Consider the following 16,442-nt stretch of genomic DNA (forward strand, 5'->3'; position numbering starts at 1 on the left):
CTTGCAGGAAAGTCACTCAGGGAAAAGGTTGCTTTGCCTTCTGCCGAGCCTGCACCTCACCCAGGGTGGAAAGCAAATGGCGAACACATTAGTATGGAAGGCAGCAATATTTTTTCTTTTATAGAGATAATAATGCACTGAGCCTCTACGAGGGCTGCAGTAGAGAAACAGAGGTAATGTAATGCGCATTAAAACCTCCACCTTTTTTTTATTTTTTATAACGGCCGGATCTAGATGGAAAGGGGAACTCTATCCTTTTCACACATCTAGCAGACGAGCCTAATGAATTCTGAAATAGGTGACTTTTATTTCATGCCGACCATGCATAAAGATGCACACACTCTCGTTCACCCTTCATTTCCCCACCCAGTGCACTCATTCGCTCCTGCAGCACCGTCACACCATCCCCCTCCCTCTCCTGTCTCTCTCTCTCTCTCTCTCCTGCAAACCTTTTTCTCTCATTACCCTCCCTCCCTCTGCTCTCCATTTCCTCTCTATCTCTTTCCCTTTCTCTCCATCTCCCTTCCTCCCTCCCATTTCCCATTTCCCCTTCCTTTTCCCCTATTCTCTCTTCCACACTCAGTGTTTCTCCCTCATACACTCTCCATTCAACTCTTTCTCTCTGTCTCTCTCTCACACACACTGTTTCTCCCTTCCTCCCACCCACCCTCGCTGTCTTTCTCTATGTCTCATTTTCTGTCTGTCTAAGATAGGGGTAATGAAAATAATTGTGCTTCATTAATTCTGAGTCTGGCTCGATGATAGCCATTTTGAACTATGTTTGCCAATTAGGCCATCCAAATTAAAAGTGACCTTGGGATACTCTCTGCACTTGCCTCTCATCGCCTAATGAAGCGGTTGTCTAGAAACAGTCCACTTTGTAATGTAAATCACCACAGTGTTTTGTTTTTGTGACTCTCCATGCTGGTCGCATTAATTTGCCACTTTTCCTTTGGAGGAGAAGGAGGAAAGAGAGAGGGGAAGAAAAAAAAATTAAACGGATGGATATTTTCCAGTGGATTTCTGATTGCGCAAATCACAAGGTGATGGACATTTACTGTTCCACTTAACTTCAGAGCCCCTGCAAACCCACGGTGGGTTGAGGACGACCTGCCATGCAAAGGGAGAGAGAGAGGGAATGTTTGTTTGGAGCTGGAAGATATATGCCAGAGAGGGGCATGCTCTTTCACAGATATGTCCTCATTGGCCTCACTATTTGGAGGACTTGTTGCCACTGGCAGACTTGCAGAGGCCAGATGGCCTTTTGAGAGGCACAGAACAAAGGCTGGAATGCAAAGCTTGAAAAAAAAAGACTTTGATGATTTGTTTATCTGTTTCACAAGATGTTCATCTATTATCTTTTCAATCATATTTTTTTCCCCTGGCAACATGGCGTGCTGTTGTTATTTACTGATAAGAAAATACAAATGAGTTTGTGTTAATTGTTTAGGTAATTGTCGTTTGTTATTCAGTGGGAAAGGTCAGACTATTACTTTAAGCTTCTGTTTTCTGTCAAGATTTGATGTTGTGGAAAATGTTATTAACTCGAATGGTATCTCAAATGGTACAACCCTATCTGGGATAGGGTTGTACATGAGAGAGCAGATGGTCTATCAGAACCTGAAATGGAGGGACAGTATAAAGAGAGATGGGAACAGACACGGGGAGAGAGGGAGGAGAGAGACAGGGGGAAAGGATGGCAGAGAGGAGGCGGAGGTGTGAATTGAAATGCAGCATGAGGAGTAAGGCTGATTATCCTGTTTGGGGAGTTAATTGAAGAAAGGTGAAGCAGACAGTGCCTCATCTCCCAGCATTTTCCAATCTCAATCAGTGATTATTGTTAAATAGGAGCCGGTTAATGAGAGCTTTTGGAGAATTGTAGTCTTTTTGTATGGGAAAGAGGGGCTTTGAGTGGAAGAGATGGGAGGGAAACGGGGTGGGGGTAGGATCTAAGATAGAAGGAGGTTGCTGTCATTCACACATGATTGACTTCAACCTTTTGAGAGCACAGAAAAACTGCCCGCTTCTCTGCACTTTTTAAATCAATATTCATTGCTCTTCAAATGTTGTAATCAATTTGGTAAAAGCTTTGTTAATAATATGCATCCATTTCACTGAATATAAATATAACTTTGGATATTTGCAGCTTGTAGGAATGACATTTTTTTCCTCCTAAATGGACATAAGTTACATTACCCAGAATGCCTTAGCCCATGACAGCATTGCTTTGCTTGCTTCCTCCATTGGAATTAGATGCCCTTTTTTCAAGGAAGAATTATTTAATTAGGATCTCTAATAAGCTTTTCAGTGGTCTAAGGTAGGCCTTTCAGCCCATCTCACTAATTGGCTGCAGCAGAACTTTCAAAGGCACGTGACTAAACACCAGCCATGTTCACAGTACAAATTATGTGAATGGCAAATAAATAAGTAAAGAGAAATATAATGATTCTGTGTGTGTGTGTGTGTGTGTGTGTGTGTGCACATACTACATTTTGCTCCATCACATGTTGTGTGTGTGTGTCTGAATCTAGAAATGGACCCACAGTCAGTTGATACAATTAGACCATCTAACCTCTCTTTTGTGGACCAGGAAATGTTTAACATTAGTCTTGTCTTATCTTTCCAGGTGACAGCGACAGAGGTGCTACCAGCCAGCATGTTCATCCCAGTCCCTGGGCCAGAAGCACAGAGCACGCCCCAGGCCACAGCCAACTCTAGCGCTGATGAAACAAAGAAACTAAATGGTCAGTAGTTATCATCAGTGTCATAATCATTCAGTTCTAGAGCCTAGTTCTTAGGACTTTTCTTTGTCCGTTATTTGATTGGTCTGTGAAGGGTACATTTGACACTATAGTCATTACATGTTTTCTCTGAAAATGTAATGAAATGGCTGGTGATCATGTGGAGGCCATCATTCACAACAAAGGAATAACAATGATTCCTGCATCTGCAGGAGTCTGAATTAGTTATTACCTCTATGTAGCAACCCATCCCCTGGAGATTCTGAAATGATACATGCATCAATGACTCCTAAGTAGAGACAAGATGTCCTCTGTTGAAATTACATTTTGTTGCACAAAGACCCTGCTCTATGTGGAAGCCTTTTTAATACTCTTTTTTTTGTGATTTTATGTATTGACAGAAACATCAGACATAGAGCCAGAGAAGGGTGTCTCACTGCCTACAGATATAACTGAAGCTCGCAAGTCACCTCTGGAGGATCAGCAAACGGGGAGAGAAGACACCACAGGATTCCTGTGTTGGAAGAAAGGCTGTAACCAAGTCTTCAAATCCTCAAACTCCCTCCAGATGCACTTCAATGAGGTCCACAACAAAAGGCCCCAGCTGCCTGTCTCGGACCGCCATGTCTACAAGTACCGCTGTAACCAGTGCAGCCTGGCCTTCAAGACTGTGGAGAAACTGCAGCTACACTCGCAGTACCACGTGATCAGAGCGGCCACCATGTGCTGCCTGTGCCAGCGCAGCTTCAGGACCCTGCAGGCCTTGAAGAAACATTTGGAGACCAGCCACCTGGAGCTGAGCGAAGCCGATATCCAGCAGCTCTACGGGGGCCTGCTGATGAACGGAGACCTGATGGTCATGGGTGACCCCTCCCTGGGAGAGGACCACGGAGCCCTGGGGGAGGAGGACAAGGAAGGAGAGGAAAGTGACCCTGAGGAGAAGCAAAGCCCAACCGGCAGTGATTCTGGTTCATTACTGGAGGATTCTGGATCCGAGCCCAAACGTGCGCTGCCCTTCAGAAAAGGTCCTAACTTTACCATGGAGAAGTTTCTAGATCCCTCGCGCCCTTTCAAGTGTACAGTGTGCAAAGAGTCTTTCACACAGAAAAACATTCTCCTGGTTCACTACAACTCGGTCTCCCACCTACACAAGGTGAAGAGGGCCCTACAAGAGTCCAGCACTGGTCAACCGGAGCCCACCAGTAGCCCGGACAACAAACCATTCAAGTGTAGCACTTGTAATGTGGCTTACAGCCAGAGCTCCACCCTGGAAATCCACATGCGCTCGGTCCTGCACCAGACCAAAGCTCGTGCAGCCAAGCTTGAAGCAGCGGGAGGCAGCACCAGTGGCAGTGGTTCTGGCATGTGTGGAGGAGGATCCTCCGTTAGCACTTCAACTCCTAGCCCCAGCCCTGCTACGAACTCGACGACTAGCTCCAGCAACCATAGCTCTTCTGTTGCCCAAACAACTCAGAGTTTCCTCACAGGCAACCACATGAGCCAGTCTCACAGCATTGAAAGCCTGGGGAACTCCTCCATGACCTGTCACCCCTCGCCGTCTGAGAACCACGAAGTGAAAAAGAAGAAATTTGCAGACATGCTGTCTGCCAGGGGACAACAGCAACAGCATCAGCTCCAGCAGCAGCAGCAGTTGGCCCAGGCCCAAGCTCAGGCCCAGGCCCAGCTTCAGCAGGAGCTCCAACAGCAAGCTGCCCTCATCCAGTCCCAGCTCTTCAACCCAGCACTTCTGCAGCACTTCCCCATGACGACGGACGCTCTTCTCCCTTTGCAGCAGCAGCAGCTGCTCTTCCCTTTCTACATCCCCGGAGCGGAATTTCAGCTGAACCCCGAGATAAACCTCAACAGTTCAGCACTAGGCCTGACCGGCTCCTCCACCTCTCTGTTGGAGGACCTGAAGAACTCTGCCCAGCAGGCGCAGCAAAGCTGCCTGCAACAGCAGCTGATGCATCACCACCTCCAGCAGCAGCACCAACAGCAGCAGCAGCAGGCGCACTCCCAGGCCCAGGGCCAGATGGCGTTGCTTCAGCAGAGTGCGGCTCTCCTCCATCAGGCGGAAAAAAAGCAGAAAGCTGCCTCTCATCACAGCGAGAAGGAGAGGGAAATGCAGAGAGATAAGGACACAAGCGAGAAGGGCGAAGACCACTCAGCTAAAGACGCTTCAGACAGGCTCAAAGAAAAGAAGGACATCCAGCAGTCTGTCATGAACACAAACCACGATCCTGGCTTTCCTCCACCGAGGATTGCTTCAGACGCTCGTGGGAATGCCACTAAAGCCCTGCTGGAGAACTTTGGATTTGAGCTAGTCATTCAATACAATGAAAACAAGCAAAAGGCTCAGAAGAAGCCAGGGGGAACGGGACCCACAGGATCAAGCCGACCTGGTGGGATCACTAGAGTGGTGGATCCCATCGAGGGCTTAGAGAAGCTGGAGTGCGAGGCCTGCGGAAAGCTCTTCTCAAACATACTGATTCTGAAGAGTCACCAGGAGCATATCCATCAAGCCTTCTTCCCATTCCGATCCCTCGAGAGATTTGCTAAGGAATACAGGGAGCAATATGACAAGCTGTACCCACTGAGACCTTTAACACCGGAAACGGCTCCCCCTGCTCCTCCCCCGCCTCCTCCTCCCCCACCTCCACCCCCTCCGCAGAGGGCCCCAACACCAAATATCCCTGTATCAGCCCCTTCCCACACACCCCCGACTGTGCCCACCCCACAGCCTCAAGTGTCCATGGCTCAAATTCAAATGCCTATGGATCTGCCCCTTTTCCCACCGCTCATGATGCAGCCGATGTCTCTCCAGTCTCTGCCCTCGCAGATGTCTGGACAGCTGTCCTCCGTGGAGTCAGGCCTGGCTTCGGACCTTGCCCAGCTTTACCAGCAGCAGCTCACGCCGGCCATGTTGCAGCAGCAGCAGAACAAGAGGCCTCGCACGCGCATCACAGACGACCAGCTCAGGGTTCTGAGGCAGTACTTCGACATTAACAATTCACCAAATGAGGATCAGATCAAGGAGATGGCGGATAAGTCTGGGCTTCCTCAGAAGGTGATAAAGCACTGGTTCCGTAACACCCTCTTCAAAGAGCGCCAGCGCAACAAAGACTCCCCTTACAATTTCAACAACCCGCCCATAACTACTCTTGAAGATACCAAAATTGACTCGAAGCCCCCCTCCCCTGAGCCCCAGAGACAAGAGTGTTACGGGAGCAAGCGATCCTCCAGAACAAGGTTTACTGACTACCAGCTGAGAGTGCTCCAGGATTTCTTTGACGCTAACGCCTATCCAAAAGATGATGAATTTGAGCAGCTTTCCAACCTACTCAGCCTTCCCACCCGTGTCATTGTAGTGTGGTTCCAGAATGCCCGTCAGAAAGCACGGAAGAATTACGAGAACCAGGGGGATGGCAGCAAAGACGGCGAACGAAGGGAGCTGTCGAATGACCGCTACATTCGCACCACCAACCTGAACTACCAGTGCAAGAAATGCAGTCTGGTTTTCCAGCGTATATTTGACCTTATCAAGCACCAAAAAAAGCTGTGTTACAAAGATGAAGATGAGGATGGGCAGTACGACAGCCAAAACGAAGACTCGATGGATCTTTCCCACGAATATTACACCCCGTCTGGGTCCTCTTGTCACACCCCCATGCCCTCCTCCTCCAGCCTGTGCCCTCTCCCGCCCTCTACCTCAGCCTTCTCCCACCTCTCCTCCGCTGAAAAGGAGGAAGCCTCACCAGCGAACACGTCCAACTCCTACGACGAGAAGCCCAAGCATTCAACTGAGATGTCCTCGGACCCACGCGATAACCAAACCACCATCAAGCAGGAGAGTGTTCATCAGCCCCAGTCCGAGACTCAGCACCACCGGCCCCAGCGGGAGGAGAAGCCCCCGACTGTCCCAAAGACCAACAAGCATTCTTCTCCTTCTCTCTCCCATCAACAGCAGCAGTGTGGTCCCTCGGCCTCTCAGACCAGCCAGGCCCCCTCCCAGAGCTCCCACATGGGCCTCAACCCCCACCTGTCCTCTGCCACGCAACAACAGCTGGCGCAGCAAATGATCCAATACCAGTGTGAGCAGTGCAAGCTTGGCTTCCCCTCATTCGAGCACTGGCAAGAGCATCAACAACTGCACTTCCTCTCCGTGCAGAACCAATTCATTCACCCCCAGTTCCTGGACCGACCCATGGACATGCCCTTTATGCTGTTTGATCCCAGCAACCCTCTGCTGGCCAGCCAGCTCCTGTCTGGGGCCATGCCACAGATCCCCAGCAGCTCCGCCACCTCTCCGTCCACCCCCACCTCCACCATGAACTCCCTCAAACGGAAGCTGGAGGAGAAGGCAGGCACCAGTCCAGGGGAGAATGACAGCACCAACAGTGGGGAGGAGCCACAGAGAGACAAGCGCCTCAGGACCACTATCACACCTGAGCAGCTGGAGATCCTTTATCAGAAGTACCTGTTGGACTCGAACCCCACACGCAAAATGCTCGACCATATTGCCCATGAGGTGGGGCTTAAAAAGAGGGTGGTCCAGGTTTGGTTCCAGAACACCCGGGCTCGAGAGAGAAAAGGGCAGTTCAGGGCTGTGGGACCCGCTCAAGCCCACCGCCGCTGTCCTTTTTGTCGGGCCCTTTTTAAAGCCAAAACTGCACTCGAGGCCCACATACGCTCCCGCCATTGGCACGAAGCGAAACGTGCCGGCTACAACTTAACCCTCTCTGGCATGTTGCCTGAACAAGACGGGATGCAAATCAAGATGGATCCCCTGGATATCTCCAGCTATGCCCAGCTTGCCCCCTCTAACAATGATGGACAGAGCTCCTCTCTCTCCCCAGTGAGCAAAAGCATGGATTTGTCTCCCAGGGCCCTATTGAGCCCTTCATCCATCAAAGTTGAAGGGATGGAGGATTTCGAGAGTCCGACTATGTCCTCCGTCAACCTCAGCTTTGACCCAAACAAACTTGATAATGACGACTGTTCCTCCGTGAACACGGCCATCACTGACACCACCACCGGTGATGAGGCCAATGCAGACAACGACAGTGCTGATGCAAAGCACGGCCACAACAGTGGCGACTACCTATCTAAGTCTGGGGGTGCAGCCCCGTCCATCGAAAACGACGACCAGATGTCCTCAGGGCTGGTGAGTCCTGCAACAAGCTATTATGCTAAAGACTATGAAAATGAGAATATAGTGGACTACAGCGAGACCTCCAGTCTTGCTGACCCCTGCTCACCAAGCCCTGGAGCGTCAGGGAGCAGAAGCATCGACAGTGGGGATCGCCCTGGCCAAAAGCGCTTCCGAACCCAGATGACCAACCTTCAGCTAAAGGTACTGAAGTCTTGCTTCAATGACTACAGGACTCCGACCATGCTGGAGTGTGAGGTACTTGGCAACGATATTGGACTTCCAAAGAGGGTGGTTCAGGTGTGGTTCCAGAACGCTCGCGCCAAGGAGAAGAAGGCCAAGCTCAGCATGGCCAAGCACTTCGGGATCAACCAGACCTCGTACGAGGGGCCCAAGACAGAGTGCCCTCTGTGCAGTGTCAAGTACAGCGCTCGTCTGTCTGTGCGAGATCACATCTTCTCCCAGCAACACATCTCCAAGGTGAAGGACACCATTGGGAGCCAGCTTGACAAGGAGAAAGAGTACTTTGACCCGGCAACTGTCCGCCAGCTTATGGCCCAGCAGGAGATGGACCGCATCAAGAAAGCCAACGAGGTGCTTGGACTGGCGCAGCAGCAAGCCATGCAGCAGCAGGGGATGTTCGACAGCCCCGCTATGCAGGCCCTGAACCTACAGTCAGCCTATCCAAATCTGCAAGGGATCCCCCCTGTTCTTCTGCCAGGGGTCGGAAGCCCTTCCCTATCTGGCTTCAACTCATCCAACTCAGGTATGATGTTCTAACCTAACCAAACATAAAGTATTTGACGTCGTTGTAACTGTAGTAAATGGACAGTTTGAACCCCCCTTTAGATGAAATGCAGTTCTATATATGAACTTGGTGGTACCTTTTGCAAACCCAATCTTTGCTCAAGGTCATGCAGATCTTAAACAAATCTTTTACGGACTCTCAGTGAATCCTAGTGTAAGAAGAAGCCATGTGTTCCTTCCAGAAGTCAGTAGTAGAAAATGTTGAAATAAAAAAACATTTCAACAGAGCATTATTCTGGTTGAAGCCACTACGACACACTTAATATCAAACTAACTGTATTCAGATATTGCCCCTCCGCTTCACAAGCTACTTTAACTGTCACCACTTAGTCTGAGAACATTTAATATAGCCATGAAACGAATACTAATAACTTACTTTCGCTTTGACCTTGGAATGTCAGGAGCGCTTGACCTTATTATGATTTGTTCTACATGTTTTGATTACATTTCACTAAGTTCATTTAAAGGTCAGTTTGATAGACCTTCTCTTAATAATTACATCTAAGGCAGAAACACCCAATCTTAAAATGGAAGCAAATGATGGATTATAATGTGCTGTAAGATATATGATGTATTGCCTGTAAATCAGAGTCTCCATTCTCTTTGTTTCATCCGTCCCAGCTTTAACTCCTCCGAAACCTCCAAACCTCCTGAACATGCCTGGTGCCAGTGTTCCTTCCCCCAGCCTCCCCACGTCTGGTCTACCCAACAAGCCTCCCTCCTCCTCCTCCCTGGCATCTCCCAGCCCAGCACAGGCCAGCACATCGGTCGCCCACTCCAACCCCACCTCCACATCCTCCACCACCACAACCCAGTCAGGCTCTCGTCCTGATCCCCCCAAAGAGCGTGATACTGAGAGGTCAAGAGACAAGGAGAAGTCCAAGGAGAAATCCGAGAAGCAACAAACGCCATCCTCGACAGGAAGCACCCCGGCCCCCTCCACCTCTGCTGCCAGCGCCAAGAAAGAAAAACCAGATGCAGCTGTTCCCGCCACCTCCATGCCAACACCCGGCATGGAGTACGTGGTGGACCCAGCGCAGCTCCAAGCCCTGCAGGCTGCCTTGGCATCAGACCCCACAGCTCTCCTCACCAGTCAGTTCCTGCCCTATTTTATGCCTGGATTTTCCCCTTATTATGCCCCTCAGATGACTGGAGCTCTCCAAGGCGGCTACCTTCAGCCAATGTATGGCATGGAAAGCCTCTTCCCCTACAACCCGACCTTGTCACAAGCGCTGATGGGCCTGTCCCCGGGGTCTTTGCTTCAGCATTACCAGCAATATCAGCAGAGCTTGCAGGAGGCGCTACAGCAGCAGCAGCGGCAGCTTCAGCAGATCCAGCAACCAAAAGCGAGCCAAACTCCAGTCCCCCCTCAACCCTCGGGGGATCGCAAAGAATCTGCCAAAGATCCAGTGAAAAAAGAGGAGCAGAAAGGCGTCCCCCATGGTGAGACTTCTTCCTCGTCCTCCTCCTCCTCTCACAATAACCTACACTCCGAGCAGAACGAGATGGATGGCAAAGTCACGGACCCACTTCGAGACCAATACATCGTCCCCAAGGTGCAGTACAGGCTGGCGTGTCGCAAGTGTCAGGCGGTCTTCAGCAAGGAAGAAGCAGCTGTCACCCACCTGAAGTCTATCTGCTTTTTCGGTCAGTCTGTGGCAAACCTTCAAGAGATGTTGCTGCGTGTCCCATGTGGCGCGGGCGCAGGGGCGGGCAGTCTCTACGACTGCCTAGCCTGCGACACCACGCTGGATGGGGAGAAAGCACTTAGTCAACACCTGGAGTCGGCCTTGCACAAACACAGAACAATCAAGCGATCAGCCAGAAATGCCAAAGAGCACGCTACTAGTTTATTACCTCACTCTTCAGCCTGCTTCCCCGATCCTAACACCGCATCTACCTCGCAGTCTGCCACTCATCCCATCAGCACCCCTCCTCCTCCGCCAACGACATCAGCCACCATGCCGTCCTCCTCTGTCTCTTCATCCTTGTGCTCTTCCTCTGCTACCCCTCTCAACACCACAGCTGCTGGCAAACCCTGGCCCCAGGCCCCTTTCTCCAGAGCTTTAGCTGGGAAGCCCAATGCCACCCCCTCCTCTACTTCCTCCTCTTTTCCTCCAGTATCCTCACCCTCAACGGTTACCTCAAGTTCATTGAGCACCTCAGGAGTTCAGACCTCGATACCAACAGACGTCTTTACCGACGAGTCTGACTCTGACAGCAGTCAGAAGTCAGTAGACAGGCTGGGCAGGACGGCGGAGGAGCCTCAGCCGCCCGGCTGTCTCAAAGACAGTAGTAGTTGTAGTAGTAATCTTGCTAGTGTAGGAACGGACTCCATCAGATTGTAAAAGAGCTTTCGTTGATGGACAATATTTAAAAAATGTAAAAGGCAAAAAAAATACACAAATGGGAAAAAAATACAAATAAAAAGCAGCGATGTTAAAATACGTTTAAAAGTATACAAAACCAATTTCAGAAAAAGATGTGTAAAGACTAACTGCAATTCCAAAGCTTGTAACCAAAAATTTAAATGTTAGTGGATTGTTTTCCCATATCAACATGCTGGTTTCGTTTATTTCAACTGAAGTATATACATATATATGTATAAGAATAGAAAAGATCACTGCAGTTAAGTTTTGGGTAATGAAAGAGGAATCCTGTATAGCAATGGACTGCCTCAAAGTTGATAAATGGCCCCTGAAACCTTTCGACAAAGTACAAGTCAACAAGCTGTCCCTTGTGTAATTATTTCTACTTAATAGCACAGTCACACAAAGCCAGTATGTACTGTATGGGAGAATAGTCTATCCGTTTTCTTGCTATCTAAGCATTCAAATACCAATGGCTTGCAAAAGTAAAAGAATAATGTAATGTCTATTTTATTCTCAGGTCAACAGCTCACAGATGTTTTTCTGTTACAGAAGTCCATTGTTTTACACCTTTTGTTTCTAACAGGAAATGAACATGTGTACTAGTTTTATTTTCTTCTGAAATTTTCATTTTAATGACAGAAAGTTGTAAAATGAGTGAAAATATCATTAAGGCATAGCTTTCTGGGCATTCAAAAGGGTAGCTGATCTGCTAATTTTAAACATTTGGAATTCTTTTAAAGGGGGGGAATTAGCAATCCCATTTTTCCCTGACACGGAGAGCACTGCAGACATGTTGATGGGGGATAAAAAAGATTTTTGATAAAAAAACTTTCTGTATTTATGATAGATATGAACATTTTTGGTGTTAAGTAGATTGTTGCATTGGAAATGAATTTAAACAGTATGGTAGATTGAAAAATCTTTGTGTACATTTAGCTTTTGTATCGTCCAACTTTAAGGCGCTTCATTTGATGTTGTCTTGGTCATTCCGATAGACTAGATTATGGAGCAGTAACTTATCTAAACTTTATTTCTGTCTTATTCTCGGCTTTGTTCACCCCACTGCCAATATGATTAGGCAGGATCCTCTCTTTCAAAATGTTCTACTCTCTGTTTTGGTTGGTGTGGTACTGTAGCGTTCAGTGGGTGTGGAGCTCAAACCCAGGTCACCTGCACCAAAGGCTTTCCCAAAAAGGCTATCCAAATAGGGATATCCCTCTTTAAGGGGAGGGTGAAGGCCTTACATTGGTCAAGATTGCCACAGTACTAACCGAGAAGAAAAATGATCCTGGGTGAAATGTTGGAAACTGTTTTTATTTGTTACCTTTGTGCACTTACCACTGTCTGACTCCTAATTACTCACTCTACTTGTTCCTCTCTATTCTCACGTTGTTCTTTTCTCCTGCGTATGTAGATATGGAGAAGGTTACTACTCCCTGTGCACTACAAAGCAGGTGTTTTGTTCCTCATGTAGTGTGGCTACAGTCGTTTTTCAGCTTTATGTTCATTTCGATTTTACGTTGATTGTTGTCATAGATGAAAATGAAAAAAGAATAATAATAATAATTCTCACGCTTTAAGACAAAAAGAAAATCCAAAGACTAAACACTTTCACCATTGGTGCATAAAGATAAGAAAAGAGGCTTCTTTATACTTGAGAATTTGTTGCTGTTTTTAGAGGAAAGTAAACAAAGTTTTAAAATAAAGGAGTGCGCATCAGAGTTGCCGTTTTTGCTTCTGTGCAAGCAGACAGGTGGCTTTTTTACGTATAATACCAAGAATACCAAAAACCAAAAAAGGGCCCATGTCCTTGCATTGTGGAGTAGCACCGTAACAGAGCCATTGCAGTTTGTAAGATAGAGGTTATAAGTCTTTGTTAAACTTTTTTCTGTCACACTCAAAAGTCAATTTTTTTAAGAAAATGTATAAGGTCTGGTCTTCGAGGACATACGTTTTGCTGCTAATGTAGAATTTTCAAAAAAAAGAAAAAAAGAATACCTACAGTAGATGCATGCTCATTTTGCTTTTTGGCTAAGCTTTAACTAAAACAAACAATAAACCATTTTCCTGCCTCTGCGACATCTTTTTTTTTTTTTTCTTGTTGCAAAAACGGAACTTTGAAGACTGTGAATATATGTTCCAAAGGACATTTTGCCGATTTTGTTTTTGAACAGACCAATGTTTAAAGCCAATGATCTATAACGTTTGTAAAGAACAGTGCATTCCAAATATCACAACTGAGTTTTTTTTTTTTTTTTTCTTAAGCAAGGACTGATTCTATTTAATTTGTATTGATCATTTATCATTATCTTTGTTTCCGGTTTCTTAGGTGACTGTAAGCTGTTGTGTAAATTTAGTATCATGAGTTGCTTAACAAAATGGCTTAGATTTGTCGTTTTGGGCTGGCATGGAAAGTTGACAAGAATCCCTCCATCCAGTTAAGGGTGTTGCTCACTTGTTCAGCAAGTAATAGTGGTTACCAAAAATGTATATAATACATCTGGTACTGACACGTCTCATAGGTTTAGTGTCATCATGCCTCTCAACTTATAACAAGTCTCAGAAGGAAATAATGGCTGTTTTGCTGAGTCTAGAGTGGCTGCCTCCCCTTCCTGGGAAGTCCAACAGTGACCTGCCCCAGATCTCTGCAGGATGTTCAGCCATGTTCATGCACGATGTTGATTACAGGTTTCTAAGGGACATCTTCATTCCAAAGCATTATAAGTCTGGAAAAAGCAGGAGGTTTTTTGAAGATGTCCCTTGCTTTCGGATAGTTAAGAGGTATGTCATGCCTTCATGTCCAAAGAGGTCACTCGCTCCAACTTATTGCAATGGAAATGGATGTGCTTACGTATCCCCCCTCCCCCTCTCACAGAAGAAAACCCAAATTTCATTTCCTTATACCAAAACCAAGACCTATTTAAATTTGTGAATAACTGCTTTTTTGGCCCTTAGTGTATAGCAAGTGTATTTGCCCTAATAGACACGAATGCCGCCATCTCGGAAGTGTGTTTAAAGTGTTACGTCTTGCAGAGCAATGTGATTTGGTGTTAATACTTCCGCATGCTGTTGAAATTCGGTTCATTTGGTCTGCAAGTTTGCCACTCCTCTAAAGTCCTGTTATCTACAATATTGTTCATATAATTATTTTTTGAGAACTCTAATGTTGTACAGTTTATTCTTGAATGCATTTGCTTTATTTTGGTTTTCAGATAATGTCAGACATTTATTATTATTTTCATATAAGTGTATGTTATTTTAGTTCCTGTATATTACTTTTACTCATATAAATTAATGTTAACACTAGCTTTAATTTGAATCGCTGAAAAATCTTTATTCTATGACCTGGCCACTTTATGGTGTAATAATGTTCTTATATTTGTTTGTCTTTTTGACACTGTTTGATCTCTTATTTCCAAAGTGTAATCATTTTTTGGCTCTTTTGTGGAAGACAAAGTCAGTTCTTCACAACAGATTCAGCCAGCATGGACTGTGTGTGGGAGTTTGTATGTTTCTGTGTGCGTGCATTTTCATAAGAGCCAGCTTCAGTTTGAGTTTTTATACATTTTATTTTATACTGTAACTTTATTTACACACCAAAACATACTGAACCGCAAAGCTGGATAATGAATAAAGTGGTGAAGAAATTTTAAATTTTAAAGGTAACAATAATCAACATGAGGACGATGATACCGAAGCACTGAGCAGTTTTTATTTGATTGATTATATGAATGTGGCCAAAGCTTTATGCAGTTGAAAACAAAAAGGAAAATTACAATTTGTGCCCCTGATAAGTGTATATTTTATTGTGGCACGATACAGCAGACACATGAGATCCTTTGACTCGCATTGGGATACTTGATTTTGATGGACATTTACAAAGAAAGAAAAAGACAAGGTTTTGCTGTAGAGGTCATCTTTTGCCCACTGTGAAAATTAACATGTATACAGATATAGATATATTTAAACAAGACATCAACTTTTTTTCTTTGAAATGATAAAGAAGGAATGGAAAGAAGAAATGAACTCTGGGAAACTTTGGAGATCTTGTTGAGAGGACAGGGGAGGCTGTGGGCTCACCAAAACTGGGCTTGGAAGCCAAAGACAGGCTCACAACTGCTTTAATATCACCTCCTTGTCTGACTAGTGACAACTCTGTGGTGGGGATGGACTCTGGAACCACTGGACACGAGTGACACAGAGAGGAAAAACCTTAGATGAAGCTGAACTTAAGTGGCTCCAGTTGCCCTCCTTCCCTCTGTCTCTGTCTCTCTCTCTCTCTCTCTCTTTCTCCAGCTCTGCCTCTGCTTCTGCTCTTTGATGGACATTTTCGGCACTTCTGGACGGGATGGACAGAGTTGCTTGCTTCATTTCTCCCGGTTCACGTTGTTGCTACCTGTTTCATTTCCTCCTACTTGTCCAGCGGACTGACAAGTAAAAGCTCTCTAGTGTGATGGCGGATCGCCCCTCTCTCTCTCTGTTCATCCAACCATCGGAAGAGAGAACTGAATCAGAGAGAAGGGGGGAGGGTTCTCTAGACTGTCATTCCTTAAGAGGCAGTTACACACAAAAAAAAGCGAATCAACCAAAATTAACAACCAAACTAACAAACAACCAAACAAACCATTTGCTCCAACTTCAAAGATGAACTGTTACTTGGAGCTCTCTCTGTTCCTTTTGTGACTCCTGGTGCCACAATTTTTTTTTAAATGCATTTTGTTTTCCTTTTTTGTTTCCTTGACTTATTCCTCCTCCGAGCCTCACAAGCATGGCTCAGTGGCTCCAGGCAGCCCACCCGAGGGTAGAAAAAACAGCCTTGCAATGTACAAAAAAGAGCAAGTTAAACCAAAAATGTTGTTCTTGATGTCTTTTCTATACTGTAGTCTTGTTAGCTTTTTTGTTACTGTAATTATATGATGAAGATTTCCAAACTGTACCAAATTACATGGAAACTAACATACATAAACCACATGGAACTTCAGACTTTTAAAGAAACTTTTGTCACAAAAACCTTGTTGTCCTAGTTAAGTTGATTGTAGATGGTAATTGAATATACTCCTTTGAAAATATTTCATCAAGTATGTTTCTTGCTCATTGTGATACATTAAAAAAGTATGAGCATAAAATGCATCCATTTTGTCTCGTCTTTGTGTGTTTTCTCATGGAAAAGTATGTGCTGAGAGGATAAGTGAATTATACTTCAGAAGAACCTTTCATACTGAAGGCCCGTGGGTCCTCTTGTGTCGTCTTGAGGATAACATAATACCACTGCACTTTCTACACAGCCAGTGTAATATTGAACCCATTGCATGCACAGCACGACCTTGGCATTATGTTTATTATAGCTGCAGTGTCATTTTCAAGACCTTTCCG

General features: G+C 46.1%; 1 protein-coding gene across 1 annotated transcript in view; it reads left to right on the top strand.

Moving 5' to 3' along the window:
* zfhx3b (zinc finger homeobox 3b) overlaps nt 1-16,199 on the top strand; it is a 78,789-nt gene extending 62,590 nt beyond the window's left edge. Inside the window, exons 5-7 of the mRNA XM_047042393.1 lie at nt 2,627-2,744; nt 3,143-8,656; nt 9,319-16,199. Coding sequence (XP_046898349.1) covers nt 2,627-2,744; nt 3,143-8,656; nt 9,319-11,045 — 7,359 coding nt within the window. The 3' untranslated portion in view covers nt 11,046-16,199. The remainder of the gene's footprint in view (nt 1-2,626; nt 2,745-3,142; nt 8,657-9,318) is intronic.
* Nucleotides 16,200-16,442: the final 243 nt, after the last annotated feature.

Source organism: Hypomesus transpacificus, chromosome 19 (assembly GCF_021917145.1).
Source record: "Hypomesus transpacificus isolate Combined female chromosome 19, fHypTra1, whole genome shotgun sequence".
NCBI classification, from domain to species: Eukaryota; Metazoa; Chordata; class Actinopteri; order Osmeriformes; family Osmeridae; genus Hypomesus; species Hypomesus transpacificus.